Here is a 19,845-nt window from a genome sequence, read left to right as displayed (position 1 = left end):
GACCAAAACCGTGTGTGGGGTGTGTACAAACCCCAGTCGTGAATTTACATACGTCCAACTTTTGTGACTGAAAGTTAATCTCATATTTTTTATTGAAATCAACATTTTGTATACGTATTATTACGCAATCTGAAGATAATATTCGTATTATTTACGGATGAGAATAAATAATAATAATTTTTCAAAATGTATGCAGATAATGTCTCGACGCTATAATTTGCGCTCCGTATCAGAAGTTATCGATACACTGTAAGAAAGAGAGAGGATTGAAGCACTGGATTTTTTAGCTATCTGAAATGTGTGACTTTTGATGATGACGAAGATCGCAAAAGTCATGCACATTGCGTTAAGTGTCGCCGAGCCATGTGCGAAGAACACAAACTCCTATTTTGCGCCGATTGTGCGACAATTTATTAAATTGTCATTCAGTATTTCATCCTTTTGAGTTAGTTTAACTTTTTATTTGAATTTATAATAAAAGAAACTCTTGAAACACAATTTTTGGTTTTTGGATTTTTGTTATCTTCAATTTCTCAAATAAATACACTTTTTTAACTGCATAAAGCTACGATAATTTTTTTCAATAGTCTGATGTCTCCTCTCCAAAACACCGCTTGAAATTTTAAGATCGCTTGAATTTCTCGCTTTTCAGTCTTCAAATGAGTTTTTCACTAACTATATATAAATAAAATGAGATTTATCATACACCATTTTCTTTTTCATGAAAAAAATAAGAAAACCATGTATGAGAAAGTCTGTTTATCAGCATAGGGTCGGTTTTATGATCAAGATAGTCGTGGGGTGCGTTCGAACCTCAGTCATGCATTTGAAGGTAAAAAAATATAGTCATAAGTGTAAAGTTAACGCAGCGTAGCTTAGTAATCCATGTGTTTTGAAAAAAAAGTCCCACTGGCGAGAGAAATTCTTTGATTAATCCTAAAATTCTTTGAAAATTCCAGGCTCCTGCATTATACATATACAAGGCACATACAAGAAAAAGTCGGATGATAGTTGAGGAACTGTACGAAGTACATATACTAAATCGTACACAAACAAGCGGATTTGGGCTGACTGTGAGCCAGCCTTTGAACTTCCCGTTATTTGTGCTCGAAACTAGTATATTTCGATACAAGAGGCCAAGCGAGCGTTTTGCGCACTGCGAGTCGGACGGCGGCACGAAGCCGAGGTAGAGCCTCGGCTTCATGCGGCCTGCATACGAGTAGTGCGCAATAAGCGAGTTTGGCCTGGCGTATCAAACACTGTTTTTCTTCACGCTTATATGGAAGTCCGGTTTGTGTAGTGTTTGGGGGCAAGGAAAGCCGGCTTCCGGTGCCTGCAAACGGTGGGCAAACGAAGATCTCGCATGCATAAGTGAAGAAAAATATCATTTATCATTACAATTTTTCATTCCACTATAACGTTCAATAAGTGGACAGTGACCTGAAAAATCTGGTGCTCACATTTCCGATTGAAAGTCGAATACTTTGAGATTCTCTGCCAGTAGGATTCCCTATTATGAATCTCGCGATTCTCACCTCACGTTCGTTTTCGGCAACTCGGAAATCCTCCAGATACTCATTGTTGTCAAAATCCGTTGATCGTGAAATGCGTACACCACTTTTCGCACGTCGTTGATGTATTCATAGAAAGGGGTGGGGGTCATAAAAATAATGAAAAAAAATCTTTATTTTGCAAATGTGACTTCAGATATGTGATCAGCGACCCCAAACACCTTCGGAGACCAATTTTCATGCAAATCCGTTCATCCGTTGCGAAGATAACTTCATTTATATTTTATTTTTGTGAATTTTGTTTTTTAATTTATTCAAAAACTACTAAACCAATCACAGCCAAAATCTAATCAGGTCTAAGTCTGAAAGAGGTGCATCGATTAAGACCAAGTTCATCAAAATCTAACTACTCGTTCTCGAGATATAGTCGGACAAAAAATTGATCACGCACGTACATACATACATACATATACACACACAGACGTCCATTTGAAAATGATTGGAGGTGATTCTCCGGACCTCAAAACGTGGAGATCTAGTGAGAACTTATCTTTTCATTTTCGGGGTGATTACAATAACTTCCTATCTTCTCTGAAATCAGAGAAACGGGAAGTTAAAAACTAGACAAGCGTCTTTAACTCGTGGCAAAAGGGAGAGACGAAATTTTCTGTAGAAAGTCACACGTAAAGAAAGCCTCTGTATACTTGAGGTCCATCCATTTTTTTGGCAATTCTGAAAGCAGCAGTGTATTTATCAAAATAACTGGCCAAACTGTTGAACACATACCGAATTTTGGAAAGAAATATTTTAGGAGATGCAAAAGTCACGGCAATGCACAAGATCAATTTCGTACCAAATATAAAGGTCGAATTAAACAAGTTGCACCGGATGTCGTTTCATATTCATTATTACCACTCTCAAAAGGGTTGTGCATGTGAAATTCTTGAATGTCATCTATTTGATGTATTTCCATGTGATAAAATATTTTGCAATTCGTACACCGATATGAAGGCAGTATAATAGTATTAGGCGAAGCGTGACGAATATACGTCCACTGACTTCAGTAGCATAGTACGTTAACAGAATTAATGTCCATAATAATTACTAAAACAATCCTACAAAAGATATTGCATCTCTTAAAAACAAAGACCTTCACATATTCAATCACCTTCCTTTATATAAAACGTTGAATCATATTTTCGAAAGCTCATTGATCAGCATTCAATCCAAGCACGTTCTTTATAAAATATGTATAATCGTAGAGACATGTTCTGATGATTGTGAGACGTATATGACATTTTTCTGGCAACCTTATTATGATTCCTGTACCATGGAAAAGTTCCGACAGTATTATTTTGTTGTATTCTAGTTCTTGTATTTCGAAGTGTGTGGGTGTTTTTTCATGTATCGTAATTTCAAAATCACAAATTACAAATGCCTTATCGCGCCAAAGGACATTTTACATTCGGTAGTTAATATAACCTTGCTGAACAGCGTTTGTGCGAAATTTTTTATCTGCGTGATTTGCATTCAAATAAACCAAAAGTTACGGGAATACATCAAGAGTAGCTTTCTATCTCTTGTCCAAAGAAAAAAATCCCACTAGTGTGTTCCCGGAAATGAAATACCTACAGAATTTCGTGGTGCCGTCAGACAATCAGATGCAAAGAAGGAGAAGCTATTCATGGGAAGGTAGGTTATCTAGTACAGAGAGATTCTTTATTCGGACGGTATGTTTACCCGAGTTCATGTACCGGTGAAATGGACACACTCGACGTGGGTCCACAAAGAAGTGCGAATCTCCCTTGACAAGTCCACTGCACGAGTATCTTGACTCATCGTCACTGTAAATAGCGTATAGCCAAGAGGCTGAGTGTCCAGGAAAAATGAAAAGCTTACGGCAATTCGGACTCGAGGGGTTAACCATTCATCAGTTTTTGTCTTTCGAGATTTTACGATTTCGAAAGGTTTTACATCATTTTAAATATTTCCGACACTCTGAACGATATTGTGAGATCTCCATGGAGTGCAAAGGATTTTCAAAGCATTTCGTAGGTCTTCATGAGATTTCAAGGATTTCAGGTGATTTCAGAGATATTTAAGATGAGATTTCACAGGTTTGCAAAACTTTCAGAGACTCCAGATGATTTCTAGTGAACTCATAAGTGTTCACATTTTCTCAGGGATTTCATCAGATTTTAAGGATTTCAGGTATTCCACGTGATTTTAATACGTTCAGAAATTTGAAATGATTTCACAAGATGTGACAGAATTTCAGAAAAGCTTAGGGATTTAATATGATTTCATAGACATTCTAGGTTTCGGATCATTTCTCGGGATTTCAAGAATTCAGTGCCACCAATGATTTCCAAAGACCTTAAATGCTTTTGAAGGTTATCAAAAGGTTTTTCATAAGACCTTAAAAAGATGCCGTATGATTTCAGGGTTTCATGTGATTTCAAAGTTTTTCAACATTTCGAGTGACTTCGAAGAATTTCAGGGATTTTGAAGATTTCACATGTTTTAAAAAGCCTTTACTAAATTCGAGGGGGTTTCAGAAATTTCACATGATTACTTAAGATTTCACGAGTGGCGTACACTGTCTGACTATCGTACCTTCCAAATAAAATAAAATAAAATAAAATACAAATATAAAATATAAGTATGAGCTCAACAGAAGTCAAGCAGTGCAATCAGTGCGCGAAACCGATCAAAACAGTGAGAAATGTCTGTGAACTTTATTTGAAATCTTTCCATCCGGGATGCGCCAAATTACATAAGGTTTACAATAAACGTCATCAGTTAGTGCCATGCACAGCTAAAATTAGAGAAATTATAACAACGTCTGAAATAACAAAAACGAGTGAGAATTTACAAGGAGGTAAAGGAAAAACAACGCCAAATGATAAAATGCAAGGAAGCAAAATATCAAAAATCGATAGTATAGACAGGGAAAAGAAGGATAAAAAATGGAAAAACAGTACAACGCCAAAAAGAAGATATTCAGAACGCAACCGCAGATGTGATTCGAAAGGAGATAGAGGCAATAAAGGGTGACACGATCATTGTGATTTCAGGAGATGAATCAAAAAAATGTAATAAGAAATATTGTAGAAGTTGAAGTGAGAAAAATGACAAAAATCTTTAAGGAGGAAATAAATACACTAAAGGAAGAATTACAAAAAATGAACGAAGAATTGGATGTGAAAAATGCTACAGTTGATGCGGATGACGATACAAGAATAACCCATCAACAAAATAAAACGACAGAGACTTCGTACGCGCAAGTGGCAAAAAGGAACAAGCGAGAAGAAATTATGATACTTCCAGTCATACCACAAACTAGTAAAGAAACCGAAGGAAAAATAAAAAACAACATTGATACTATGCAGCTAGGAGTGGGAATTGACAATATTATAAAAGGACCAAAAGGAAAAATCACACTGCAATGCGAAAAAAGTAAAGATCGGGAGGTGCTGACAGGAGGCGGCAACAAAATCTAGGAGAGGAATATAAGGTCTATGCGCGAAATAAGAAGTTACCGAAAATAAAAATCATAGGTATGGAAGAAGAAGCAAGACTCGATGACGATATGTTTATTAAAAAAGTCTGTACGCAAAACGAAATGGAGGTTGATAGAGAATCGTTTAACGATGATCATGGAAGTCGATCCAACAACACATAAACATTTTGTCAAAAAAGCAAGGATTAAAGTCGGCTGGAAGAATTGCCCGGTCTACGATTATGTGAGCGTGATGCGTTGTTTCCATTGCTGGGGGTTTAATCATTTTTCGACGCAGTGTAGAAATGCTAAGATCTGCCGAAGGTGCAGCGACGTCAAGGATGTTGCTGAGTGTACATCAGAAGAAAAAATCTGCATAATCTGTGTCAAATTAAGAGAAAAATTTAATCTCGACGATTTACCCTGTGACCACGAGGCAACAGATATTAATTCTGAGGTATATATAAGAGCAGTAAATAAGAAAAACGAAACATAGTATACGACGACGAATAGCAACGAACAAAATGTAAAAAGTATGAGTCTGGACCATTTATATTGGTTTTGAATGCTCAGGGTTTCCTGCATAACAAAGACGAAATAGAGGATACTGTTACGAACTTGAAGCCTAAAGTAGTGTGTTTAACCGAGACCCATGTTACGGAAGAGATAAACATTGCGGAAATAAAGATGGATAACTACGCAGTTGTCAGATGTGATACTGCCAATACTAGAACAGGTGGTCTATTGACTTATATCGACAAGGACGTACAATATAAAGCAATATCGAAAAAAAGTATCGAAAAAAGAACGTGGATAAGTTCAGTTCAGTTAATGGGCAAGTATAGCGACACAATAATCTGTAATGTATACCGATCACCAAGCCAGAGCGTGAGGAAATTTATAGATGAAATAACTAGAGAATGCGATGAATTGATAGACAAAGGACATATTTTAATTGTTGGGGATTTTAACATTAACCTCAGTAAAGTAAACGACGATTCAAAACGATTGACACGGGACATGAAATGTATCGGACTGAAGCAATATGTAAGCGGACACATTCGTATTACGGAAAGTTCGAAAACGCTAATAGATCTGGTTTTTTCAAATTTTGACATTGCTACCGAAATACATTGGATTCCGAAGATTACTGACCACCAGATTATAAAAGTGGATCTCCTGAAGAATGAAAATAACGATAATGGACTAACGGAATTTTATAGACGTGACTGCTCAAATTTTCACGAATACCAGTTTAATCGAATGATAACAAATTATATTGGATATAATTGTAATAATAATAGTACTGTAAACGAAATGGCAGTACACATGGTGACAGGCATAACGGAATGACTGAACGCAGTGGCACCGAAAATAAAAAAGAGTGTTCCAAAGAAATGGCAAAACAAACCCTGGATTACTAATGTAGTTAAGAAAGCAAGTGGGTGTAGAGACCAAGCGTATAAACAAGCAACAATCAGTAATTTAAAGGAAGACTGGACTTTGCATAAAACAATGCATAACATAGTAGTTTCAGAAACAAGACAAAGTAAAAGAAAATATTACGAAGAAACTATTGATGCCGTAAAAACCGACTCAAAAAGAATGTGGAAAACTTTGAAATCGATAATAGGAGGTAAAAAGAATGACGACAAATTAAAAGATATGGGTCATTCCATGTCAATTCAACGACGTTGCGACGATGACCCGTTTAGATTTGTACGATTTTTTAATATGTTTTTATACATATAGAAAGAAGTCCACAGCTAAATTTTTAGCTCTTTATCTTTTCCCATTCCGGAGTTGTCAATTTTTGAAGAAATCATCGAAAAAAATTCATGTTTCTGACAACAATTAAAATAACCTAATTAAATACAGAAATTTCTAAGTATTTTTTGATGCTCTTTCTGAAAAAAATACAAAAATTGAAAAAAAAATTTCTTGATGCTTTTTTGGCCATTTTTGGCCATTTTTAACCCTTCGTACCAGGTGTTTTTCGTATGACAGTCGTGATCCTTGTGACGAGAGAAAATCTCACGCTATTGCGCAAGCTCCAAGAGCGAAATTTTGAATTTGCGCAGGCGCAAAGAGCGAAATTTTAAATTTGATAAACTAATGTGAAGTTATAAATCTAGTATATTTCATTATAGTATTTTATTTTTCTTAAAGAAGATACTGTCACTCAAAATCAATTTATAACAATACTTAGTTATCACATTTTTTTAATTTCAAAATAATAAAACAATAACTACAACAGCATAGAAAACACGGAGTGACATGGAATATTTATATATCTATATATAATTTCAAATATGGCGACCGGAAACTACGGAAATAACCGAAGTATAACGAAGCCATCCGAATTGAGGTTTTTCTTATCAACGACTTGACTGAAGTGATGAGAGAAATTCTCACAGCTGTCAATAAATATTTTTTTTTGCTTTATACTTTTGAGTTTTCAAAAAAGTTTTATTGACTATCATGTAAAGCATAAAATTCAGTGAACGTAAAAAAATTTTCAAATGGTCATTCCATTTGAAATTATAAAGAAAAAAAAGTTTTAAAATGTGCGTGAGAGATTCTCTCTACGCGACGGGTACGAAGGGTTAATCGAAAAATTGGATTTTCGTTCAGTGGGACACTTTTGATTTTATCCAAAAAAATTTACCAAATTCTACGTTAAAAAACAAAATTTTTGAGCCATAATAGAAGATGGGCTTTCAATAACTTCTAGTGAAAATAATTTAAAAACAAATTTTTTTTCAGTAATTTTGATTTAATTTCCGATATTTGTTTAAATATGAAGCAGTTGCCAAATATCATAGATAAGCAGATTGAAAATTTTAACGAGGTAAGAAAAGAAGAAATTGATAAAATTGTAGATAGACTAAAAAACAATGCAGGAACGGAAGAGGGGATCAGCACGGAAATACTAAAGATTGTGTGGGAAAGTGTGGGGCAAATAGTGTTGGTACTCATAAATAAATCAGTGCATGAAGTCTTCCCGGAAACATGGAAAACATCAACAATAGTGCCGATACCGAAGGTGAGAAGCACGATAAAGGCAGAGGAACACCGGCCGATAAAGATGCTACCTATGTATGAGTAAGTAATAGAAGTTGCAGTAAAAAATCAAATTGTTAAATAAATCGAAAGTAATAACATTCTTAGCGATGAACAGTCAGAATTCCGGGAAGGTTACTCTTGCGAAACGGCACTGCAAAATGTAATAATAACATGTAAAAGAAGTATAGATAAAAATCAAGTGATTGGTGACGTCTTTTTAGATTCTAAACGAGCTTTCGAAACAGTCGACCGAAACATATTACTGCAAAAAATCGAACAATATGGAATTACAGGAGCTGTGTTTAAATGGTTTAAGTCGTATTGAACTAATCTAATGCAACAAGTCAAATATGGTGATTCTACTATGGCGTCAAAGCAGAAAACCAGATATGGCGTCCCCCAGGGCTCTGTACTTGGTCCGCTGCTATTTGTACTATATATTAATGAAATTGTGAAAGAACTCCAATACTGTAAATGTAAAATATTGGCTGATGATACGGTAATATATGTGAGTGACGATGATGTTGGTGAAGTGGAAAGAAAATTAAATGTTGACTTAAATAATGTAAATAATTGGTTAAACAAGAATGCACTAAGACTGAACACGAATAAAACGAAGTTCATGGTAATTCATGACCCGAGGAAAATGCATATGAAGGATTGTTGTAATATAAAAATAAAAGGAAAGAAGATAGAGGAAGTATAAGAGATAAAATATCTAGGTGTAGTAATTGACAAACATTTAAGATTTGACAAGTTGGCAATGTTCATCGTTAAAAAAGTAGCAAAAAAGGTGAATTTCATGTATAGGCTTAATAAATATGTCTCAGTCCCAACTCTAGTCATCATATACAAAACAATCGTTGCACTTGGTTTTGAATATTGTAATACGTTAATGCTAAACATAAATAAATATTAGATGGACATAATACAAAAAACAAAATCGAGCGATGCGAGCAATACTGAAATGTGATAGGTATAGGTATAGGTATACAAGAGTGAGGGATATGCTCGATGCGCTGTGTTTCCTCGATATATGACAGAGAATGAAATATAATGTTTGTTCGTTTGTACATAAAATAAAAATGGGTCTAACGCCCAACTATCTACGAGAGCAAATGAGGCTGGTAGGAGAAACTCATGATTATAACACACGACAACGAGGAAACATACATATACAGCAGCAAAACAATTGCAGGACCAAAAAGTATAACCTACACAGGCTTCGACTACTACAACAAATTACCACAAGCAATAAAGGAAGTGAGGAATATTGATATGTTGCAGAGACTGCTAAAAGAATATGTAAAGAGTGAATGAAGAATGTAAGTGGAAGTGTAATAATGAATGGAGTAAAGCATAGATAAATAAAGCATAGAATGTAAAAAATGTAAAAATGTAACTTCCGTGTGAGAAATAGTAGATTCGAGATAAGTAAAGCATATCCAATCAATCAATTTCGAGGACGGTCTACCCCTCACTGGGACTGCATGCTGTATGTATGACAAGCGGCTGCTGCGAAATGTCATGTCTGTAGTACGCAGGTTACGTGGTATCAGTTACGGTGAAACAGTAGTAGAGACAGCGTCGCGAATCTCTCGAAGTTTGAGCTGGCAATCTGTGAGAGTAAAGGAAAAGGTGAGTGCAAACACCGTAGCGTTCACATTGTACGGCTCAGGGAGAAAACGCGGCACAGTCTTTCATTTCGTTCCAAGGTTGATCTTTCGGAGCCCCGAGGCTTTCGCCGCTCTACCTAATTTTCAGTAGCGTGGCTGCGTCCCTTCGTCAACGAAGCGGAGGATCACATCGGACTGGTTTATGTCCTCTATCATTCTAAGCAAACAGAATGACTCGCATGCTCTCGACTGATCCGGAGTACCGCTGAGGATGCATCGGCTGGGTTTAACTAGCTGTGTTATGTTAGGTCAGGTTGGGTTGGGTTGGGTTGGGTTCACCGCATTGTTTACACCCGCCTTATCCGAGCTCACTTCTCTGTACACCTCAGCCATAGGTGATGCCGTGTCCTCAAAACTCGGAGAGGATGGTGCCAATGAAATTTATGGGCTCTTCCATTCCTCAACCGCACGGGTTCATGCCAAGAAAAATAAATCTTCGGACTCGAATAATTTAAACGTTTCTCTGCACTCCGAGTGAACATCCACGTAAATTCACCGCGATTCCCAAGAACGCGCTAGAAAAACTAGAAGAAGAAGAAACGAATGGAAACTGACGGAAATAGGTTAGTTTGGAATTATGGATGTAACATTTCGAACGTCGGTGCCAGAAACAAAGGTTATGGTTATAGTTTGAAGCATGGAAGTATTTTCTTTGATCTTTCAAAGAAATGCCACAAAAAGATACTGAATATTCTCACGTGTATTCGACAACTGTAAACAATCAGAAAACAATTCGTCGTGGAAAGAAAATATAAACAACATTGAAATATGGCGAATATTTTTGTTAGACATTCTGAAAGATTGTTTGACATTCTTGAGGTTATGCAGTTGCAGGTATGCTCGAGAAAATCAACATGATATGCAAGTTTTCGGATTGCTCTTGAAAGGATAGTATAAGCCAGTTTTTCAAATTCCTACCAATTTCTACAAGCAAGAATCATTTCATTAGTTATAAACTATTGAATTCCAGAAGAAAAATACGTTTTACTAGTCCGTCCAGACGTGATCCGGAATCAAAATAGAAAAATTAATCTCGTAAATGGTAAACGAAAACGTCAGTTCGTCCAAGCTGCAAGGCATAGCCCTATTAGCGAAGAGCACCTCAAGTACCTGAAAACATTGTCCCCCATAATCAGTCTTCCTTCCCGACACTCGATATTCGAATTGCTTTAAAGGTCTATCCGAAAAAAATCTGAAAAAATGTACTAAAAATGATTCGAAAGTTCTACCTTTGCCGACCGAGCTACCGCACTTGTATTTTCCATTCAATTAACAGATTAGCAAATAAAATCATCTCAGATTTTGATAGTGTTTTGCTTTTGTACCGTGTAATAGTGGCAGTCATAAGTATATGATATAATATGAATCACCGAATCCATTTGGTTGTTTGATACAAGGTAAAGATACACGGGAAGTTTGTGGGTACATACAACACGAGTCAAAAAGTTTTGGGACCTGAGTTTTTTTCTTTCGTTTCAAACCATAAGGTATCGGTAAGACCTGAGTTCACCTGGCTGCTACACACAAGCAACTCTGTTGAACAAGGCGCAGCCTACGACCTGACCCTCGGGTGATAGAGACCCACTACTACCACAGGAACCCCAAACCAGGTAAACTCATCGTCAGATGAAATTACTTGCACTCTCGGACTTCCTATGTGCATTGTTGGGGTAGTGCTTATAGCCTTCATGCCTCCGGTAAACATCTTTATTGGGCCGTGAAGCAGCGTGCTAAATGCCATGCAACTACAAACAACATTCGTTGACATTAAAATTTATTTTATATTGTTTACAATTCCGCACGAAACTATGAACGTAATATCTATTGTCAATTGTCGAGAGCTCACTTTTCATTATCATTCGTTATCATTTCTGATAACAATGAGACGACGATAAAGTGAATAGATAATTTTCGGTGGCATTATTCCAACGATTAACATTATGTGTTACGTGGGAACGAGACGTGTACTGAGCAGTGGTGATTAATGACACCGGCTCACAAAAAAAAAAAATAAATAAAAAAGTGGTCCGTACATTTTAACAGACCCACCTAACTTTATGTATTTTCACGCGCTGAATCCGAATCTGAGATCCGTTTGGTCCGTACACGCTCAAAATTTTGAGAAAAGTGCAAAAAACCATAAAAAATGGAAAAAACTGAAGTTTTGGTGATAAAAAAGATTTCTAAATATAGATCATATAAGTTTTACATGTGATTCCATCCGCTGAGTATAAATCTAAAGTTTATTTTGCCTGTAGGCCTTTAAAAATATAAATAAATTGCCAAAAATCCCTAAAAATTGCTATAAATTCTATTTACAGTAATAAAAAAATTGATTAAACATGATTAAATTTATTTCTCACGTATAATTGTGATGCCCTGAATCCAAATAAAAAATCTGTTAATGCGAGTCAGTCAGAAATTTATCAAAAATCTTTCAAAAAAGCATAGAAAGATAAGGTAAGGAACGAGCTCTATCGATATCAAGGGAAGTAGAATGTCAACATAATGGCAGATTTTTGCTGGACGCTGAAGAGAGAAGTAACGAAGGACAATAAAAAACGAAAGAGAAACCCATTGCGTAGGTCATTCGAAGACAAAAGAGTTCGACACAAACGGAGAACAACTCGAAATCGATAAAGCTCGTTCCTTACCTTATCTTTCTATGCTTTTTTGAACGATTTTTGGTAAATTTCTGACTGATTCGCATTAACAGATTTTTTATTTGGATTTAGGGCATCACAATTATATGTGAGAAATAAATTTAATCATCTTTAATCAATTTTTTTATTACTGTAAATACAATTTATAGCAATTTTTAGGGATTTTTGGCAATTTATTTATATTTTTAAGGGCCTACAGGCAAAATAAACTTTAGATTTGTATTCAGCGGATGGAATCACATGTAAAACTTATATGATTTATATTTAGATATTTTTTTTATCACCAAAACTGCAGTTTTTTCCATTTTTTACGGTTTTTTGCACTTTTCTCAAAATTTTGAGGGTGCACGGACCAAATGCACCCCAGATTCGGATTCAGCGCGTCAAAATACATAAAGATAGGTGGGTCTGTTCAAATGTACAGACTGCTTTTTTTTTGTGGGCCGGTGTAATCATAGCTGCTCCTACGTAACGACAATGAATAAAATCTAAAAACTAATAAAACCTACCTTTCGATAAGCCGATAATGTGGGTACGAGTTCTCTTGGTCCTATAGAGGACGGTGAGAGTTCTTTAAATGGTTAAGACCAATTTATTCAAATAATATAGGATGGGTGATTGTTTAAAATAAATGGTTAAAATAAGTTAATGTGGTAAAAGTTAAGATGTATTCTTCAAACAATTCGGTTATAAAAATCAACGATGAGAAATAAATGGTTTAAAATCAAACGAAAAAATATATAACTATTAAAGTGTGTGAATTTAAACATAGATAACGTTGACGGAAGAATTTATGTTCAAATAGAGAAGCTGCAGAAATAGTTAAATACAACCGTTTACGCTGTTCTGTAAGTTTTATATTATGGTGATTAAAGATGTTATTTCTACATAATTGGTACCAGGAACATCTGTGCTGAAGGATTATTAATTCTACAGTTCGTCAGTTATTATAATACTGTATGTCTCTGTTGAGATTAAAAGTAACTTGTATTTAATTAAATTAAATAAATTAAATAAACTAAACAAATTGACCAGTATAATTAAATTAGTTAAATTCAACTGTTTTCGCCTTTTTGAAAGTGTTGTATTATGATGATTAAAGATGTTATTAACACAGAATTGGTACCAAGAACATCTATGCTGAATGATTGTTAATTCTACAGTTGGTCAGTGTTATAATATTGTATCTCACTGTTTGGATTAAAAGTAAATTATATTTATATTTGCAATGAAACCACCAATTCTTGTACATTAAATCGTTATTACGGGATGAGATGAAAACAAGAGAGTTGCTTTCGAAATATCCAAAAGGATATTACTTGTAGCTAGGCACCAATACTACGTTAAAGTGGTCAAAGAATAACATGCATTGCTCTGTAATTTACTATAAAGTTTAACACTACCCAGTTCTAATAAATCGGGGCAGAACTTGATTTGATTTCGGAAATTGAAATAATCACAAAGTGTTTATTTGCAAAATGATGAGAATTAGTACAAAACAAAAAAGTTGAAACGAAGGTGATAGTGAGTCTTTTTCAATTAACAGTATAAACCAAAACGCTCGATGTTAACGTATTAGCACAAGACTTAGGCCGGTCACAACTAAGATTTTCCAACATTACTCTGCTTGGGAAGGACAAGTCCGGATTGACGTCCACGCACCTCACGAATCGACAGACGGAAGACACGGTTTCTTGGTCTTGATGGTCCAAGAGCCCGCCGTTGCAACTTTGTGTATTAATGCGCGCGTTAATTAGCCAATGAGGTGAAAGATTAACCCGAAGCTAGACCTTTGGGTCAGCTCTTTCTGCTGGAACGCCACCTGGGTAATCCAATGGTTCTCAGTCTTCTTACTTACATAATTAAAATATTGACAAAAGATATCTTAATGTAACTTTCACACATACATTCATACTGTATACTAATTACTCTATTTTCATTTGGCGCTTCTGGTGTAAGTGGTATGTCCTAATTATTGATGAAAAATACGTCTTAACAAACGACAGATTTTCAGCTTGAGCTACTGGTACGTAGCTCAGAGTTTTTTCACTTACTTCATGGTGCTCGCTATTTGATCATTTGCGTCATATAATATTGGGGACTACTATCTATTTCTACGTAATTTTTACTAAGAGGGGCGGAACTGGTTTTTATAAGAATGAAAATATTTGTGTGAGACCATGCAACGTGAGAAATTATTCTGAATAAAATGAAATTTTTAAAAAGGTGGACGGGGGCGTAACAATGAAATACGTTGCGGCTGAATATAATTTAAACTAAATATCAACTGTGAATTTTTTGAGTGATAAAGTGATAACTCTTTCAATACGCATGAAATTCAGGAAGACGAAGAGAAATTTTCAGCCTGCTGTTATAAAACGTCCATTAGCAGAAGGAGATCAATAATTTTCAATGGCAACCTCGCGAGTTTGTCACAAATACTTTTGATAGTGACGTCACGAACATCGCAGGGGTCAGATTCCCCTTCACTATTCTAAGGGGATAACGAACCCATAAAAAGAATTTCACCGAAGAGGGGTAGGTTTACTCTGATTTTTTGTCTATTTCCTGGTTCACGGCGAGAAATGCGATCGTTACACAGAGGGAAGGAAATTCTTGAACCAACAAAATAAATTTTGTCGGAGTCTATTCATTTCAAATTAGTATCGCTTGTTCCCAATTCGATAACTTCAATTCAACAATTTTGATTCAGTTAGTTTGTCAAAATGATTTAGCCAAGAGAATCCCTTGATTCTACAAAAGCCTTTGTTGTCACGATCAAGTAAAGTATTGATTTGAGTGAACCTTTCGATGTGTTTCTGAAATTGAGTCTACTAAACATCATTTCATTTGAAATTTACGTATTGTTCCTCCATGTCGCATGTTCGCTGACAGAAACCAATAGATACTTCAAATGAAATAACTACATAAATGTAGCCAGCAAAAAATTTACATAAATTCAATGCCATGTTTTATTGATCTAACCGAAGCTTATTTGGGGTAACTTTTTAAATGAATTGCACTAATATTTTTACGCGGTAAAAGAATCACTATTTGCTTTGAAACAAGTAGCGATTATATTCATCAGAAACGTCGGTATATCAGTGCTTTAAACAGGCACCAGGTGGTGAACCTTCTCGCTATGGAAGTAGCTTCAGAGATAGTTATAAAACCGCGTAATTGGCTCTAGAAAATCGGATACGAATGACGTAAGATAAATTTGTCGTCAAGCCTGTTACAAACAAAAGATAACAATATACTAAGTTATGAATCCTCAAAATTCGTATTGATACAAATAAATATAAGCTATTGACATATGTTCAATTTATATTTCAGCAAATGCAACAATAAGTTTTTCGGTTTTACTCATTATATATCGGGTAAGTCCGCAAAATTATGAGTAAACAGAATTATAAACGACGTGATACAAAGAATTCGTTTGAACTCGTCACTCGACAGGAACTATATTAAAACATGCTCTATTTGTTAGGTACAAGAATTTAATATTTTTGAAACAAAACGATTACGGTGCGTTCAATCAAACTTGTAGTCTTTCCAATCACACATTTTCTTCATACAAAATGTACATTATTGCAAGGAACCCACGCCGTGTTATCTTGAATAAATTAACAGCATGATCATTCAAAGGCTTGATTCAGTTTTTATATTGAGTTTGTACAAAAGTATTTTGTTGAATTAAGTAAGTATTGTGTTCGCTGCATTTGACTATAGCATTTGGTTGAATCAAACGAATATCACTTGGCTTAAATAATCCTTTCCCTTCGCCTACGTGAAAAAGAGGATATTCTTTATTCGTCAAAATTATATGAAGTACAATTTTCGCTCTTTCAAAATCCAATCACTTGTCAAAAGGTTCACTCTTGGCGTTTTTTTAAAAAGCATCTCCCAAAGCTGATAAATAGTTACCAACTGTAAATCCACCATTCGCTATTTTTAGATTAATTGTGACAAAGTAATGAGTTAATTTTCTTGATTCATCGATGACATGTGTAATAAATATAACTAAAAAAAAAAAAAAAATACAACTCAAAACTAGGAAACAAAAATTCGCACATATCAACCTTTTGCATAATATACCTATTGAAAAAAATCTCAAACCGGAGGTCCACTTCATGTCTCACAATACAGTCAAACCACTAACGCTTCGCCCATGGTATATCTATAAAAAATTTAAAGCTCAGTTGAAACTTTTCCGCGGAATGAGCATCGGTCGCGCTAAGCGGTGACTTTGTTTTTTTTAAATCCATGCTGGCACAGCTCCAAATACCGAGGGTACCGCACGTCGGAAAACATAACCTTACGTTAAGTTGGAGCTGCAAAGTGCAGAGAAGTCGAGGATCCTGCGCAGACGGAGCTAGCCGTGAACAGAAGCGCAGATAATGTCGGAGTGAGTCAGACATGTGATCCCGAGTTGGGTACTGCCTGATAAAATTGTACACGAAAATACGCGGCATAGTTTAGGAGGGTCCCGACGGAAATTGCCGTTAAACACACGGCGGACAGTAAGTACTACACTTTCGAGTATATCGTTTGTACGAAACAGTGTGCAGGCTAATTCTCGTGAACTATATTGAGACAATTGGGTAGCCAGCCCGCATTGTATAATTTTCACTGTTTGGAGTTCTTTGTTCGAGTTAAGTGCATTCATTGCTGCTTACATGTCACTTGGTGAACGAAGATAAAAAGATTAACAGAATCAATTAACATTATGGAACGAAGGTTTAAAACGATGCGACGGAAGTTAGTCATGCCCATCTCGATTAAATAGCATCCCCTCGAGAGACTGGAAATCGAACAATCGTGGAGTTCAACAGATGACGCGAAATTATTAATAAATTTAGTTAGCACACACGTTATGCGATGGTTTTTTCTTCTCAACGCTGAAAAAGTGCAGTATCATTTTTCGAATGTTTACATAAATTGTCTGTGAAATGGATTTTCGATAATGACGTGGATTTTTTTTTTTTTTTTTTTGTCGCGCACAAGTTCACATTACAGTTTGTAAATTAAACACCGTGTCTTGGAAAAACGTTGAGAACAAAATGTTTCCCGACTTTTACAAGTGCTGCAGAAACCAAAACGTGCAGTTTTTCTCTCTTCTTCATAATCAACGACAATTACGTGTTTCATTTTTTGTTTTATAAATTCTAAACATGATTTTTGTATTGTTTAAAATGTCGTAAAAAATTCCTGCTTGATTCACTAATGAAACTTCTGCAGATACTTAATTTTCCTAATTATAAAACATAACCAATGGAGATTGTCGATTTGTAAACATATAGACTGACGTAATTGGACTATGATCTTTTCAACGAGCTACAATAATGTATTTCAATTTTACAGGTTGAAGTTAGTTGAACTAAAATATTAAAACAACGATTAAAAAAAAAAAACAATATTTTTCGACTTTGAAATAACTTTGAAGGTGTTCTAACTTTCCCAGGACTTCCAAGTCGGTGGCAAACCAAATACGTTACTTCGCAACGTAACACGTAGAGTTAGAGCCACTTGCAACGGCAGGTGGCTCCCAAAAACCTCCAACTAATTAGGCGTGTATGCAAGATGGCGTGCAGGGGGCACTGCGTGACGAGTGTCCGTTACCGTAGAGGGGGAGGGGGTATGTTTTTATTTATTCTTCCTGTTGCAGGGACAGAATGATAGTACAGCGGCGTTTTAGGCCCGGTTAATTTACGTTCTAATGAATTAAACAGCCGGCATACAAACTTCGGGTTCCCGCATGTTTGCGGGCGTTCTTCGTTGTCTCATTATCTGACCGTAAATCGTGTCGGCTGTACACACGTGTCACGAATCGTTTCGGCAATTGATATGTTTACGGTAAATAGCGAGTTACCTTCCACTTACAATTAGTACAGAGACATATGATTCTTTCAAAGCGATCATATCTCGGATGAACTTTCAATCGATTTGCTCAGAAACATTTTCTATGGAATCGATCTAGCACTAAAATCGATCCATTAAACCGATAAAATTGGAATCGTAATTATAATTGGTTCGTAGGTATGAAATCAAAAAGGCGGGTGCGGGTTAAACTTCCGAATAGTCAAAAGTTCGAGGTTATCAATCTTATATACATATATGCGGATAATGCTTTTTTAAAGCTTTTTTGAAGGTTGGTAACGTTCAGGGCTTTGGCCATTCGGAATTTTGACTATGCAGTGTTTCAACCGTTCGGAATTTAAACTATCCCATATCTCGAGCATTCGGAGTTTTGGCTGTTTAGCGTTTTCACCGTTCGGAATTTTGACTATTCGGTGTTTTGACGATTCGGAATTTTGATTGTTCGGTGTTTCGACCCTTCGGAATTTTTAATATTTAGTTTTGTGACCGTGCGGAATTTGGATTATTCGCTGTTCTGACCATCGGGAATTTCAACACTCCAGTGTTTTGACTGTTCAGAATTAACACTATTCGGTATTCTAGCTATTCGGAATTTCGACTCTTCGTCTTTTTGCCTATTATGAATTTCGCCCCGCACCCGGCCCTTTGCTTCGATCACGTCAGAATCGATTCAAGATCGGCGAGCCCTACCTTTCTTTCGTAGTCGCCGTTGGGCAACGCGAGCCACGGAAGCTCGGCCACGTGTCCCTGGAAGCTCTCCTGGAAGTCGATAACGTCGGCCACGTTGCTCCAAAGGACCACATGGATGACCTCGAACCTCTTCTTGGCGGTGTTGGTAGCGGCGTTAACAGAACCGTAAAGCTCGGTCAGCTGTCTGGTAAAGTCGTCACACGTCGCGCCCGGGTTTATGAAACTGAAGTAGACACCGATCGTCTCGCAGGCGGCCTCGCCTCCCTCGTTCACGAACACCTTCCCCACATCGCAGAGGGCCGAATCCGCCTGGTTGCATCGCACCAGCTGCCGGCCGAACACCCTTTGCTGCCAGTTCGTCGCCCCCGTGTTCGTCTCGCTGACGGCGCTGCCTGCGCACGTGGCCATCAAAATCTATGTCAACCGTACGGTGATCCGCGCACTACTGCCGCGGAGGTCCGGGTGAACTCGAGGCGTCGCGACGCCCGCGTCGTCTTGAGGGGTGGAACGCGCCGGAAGCTCGAGGGGAGAGGGACGCGACGTCGCGCTGACTCCCGTCGGGACGCCCGGCCTGCTCTGCCCTCGCGTCATTAAGTGTATCACGTTTTTCCACCTTATTTTCGTAATTTTTTTCAAAACATCCCCTATTCACAACCCCCGCCGCCTTTCCCCACTTGACAAAGTTCGTGTATCGACGCCGTCAGTTCCTACTCCGCATTTTCAACCGCCGTCGATGCCGCGGAGCTATTCACTTGGAAATCGAATGAACGGTAATTTCGGTCGAGGTAGAAGATTCGAATTTGAGAAGTTCCGAAAGCGCCTAATTCCGAATTATTTGCTGGCGATACTTGAAGTAG

The 19,845-nt window shown here is 36.7% G+C and overlaps 1 protein-coding gene across 3 annotated transcripts in view; it reads right to left on the bottom strand.

Moving 5' to 3' along the window:
- Window positions 1–19,434, bottom strand: part of LOC124175756 (nucleoredoxin-like) — a 70,058-nt gene extending 50,624 nt beyond the window's left edge. For all 3 annotated transcript variants that reach the window (XM_046556250.1, XM_046556252.1, XM_046556251.1), the window contains exon 1: window positions 18,989–19,434. In XM_046556250.1, coding sequence (XP_046412206.1) covers window positions 18,989–19,396 — 408 coding nt within the window. In that variant the 5' untranslated portion in view covers window positions 19,397–19,434. The remainder of the gene's footprint in view (window positions 1–18,988) is intronic.
- Between the last annotated feature and the right edge of the window lie 411 nt (window positions 19,435–19,845).

The sequence above is a fragment of the Neodiprion fabricii genome, chromosome 2 (assembly GCF_021155785.1).
Source record: "Neodiprion fabricii isolate iyNeoFabr1 chromosome 2, iyNeoFabr1.1, whole genome shotgun sequence".
Taxonomy (NCBI): Eukaryota; Metazoa; Arthropoda; class Insecta; order Hymenoptera; family Diprionidae; genus Neodiprion; species Neodiprion fabricii.
Note: the sequence above shows the minus strand (reverse complement) of the source record. Positions and strands in the feature narration are given on the sequence as shown.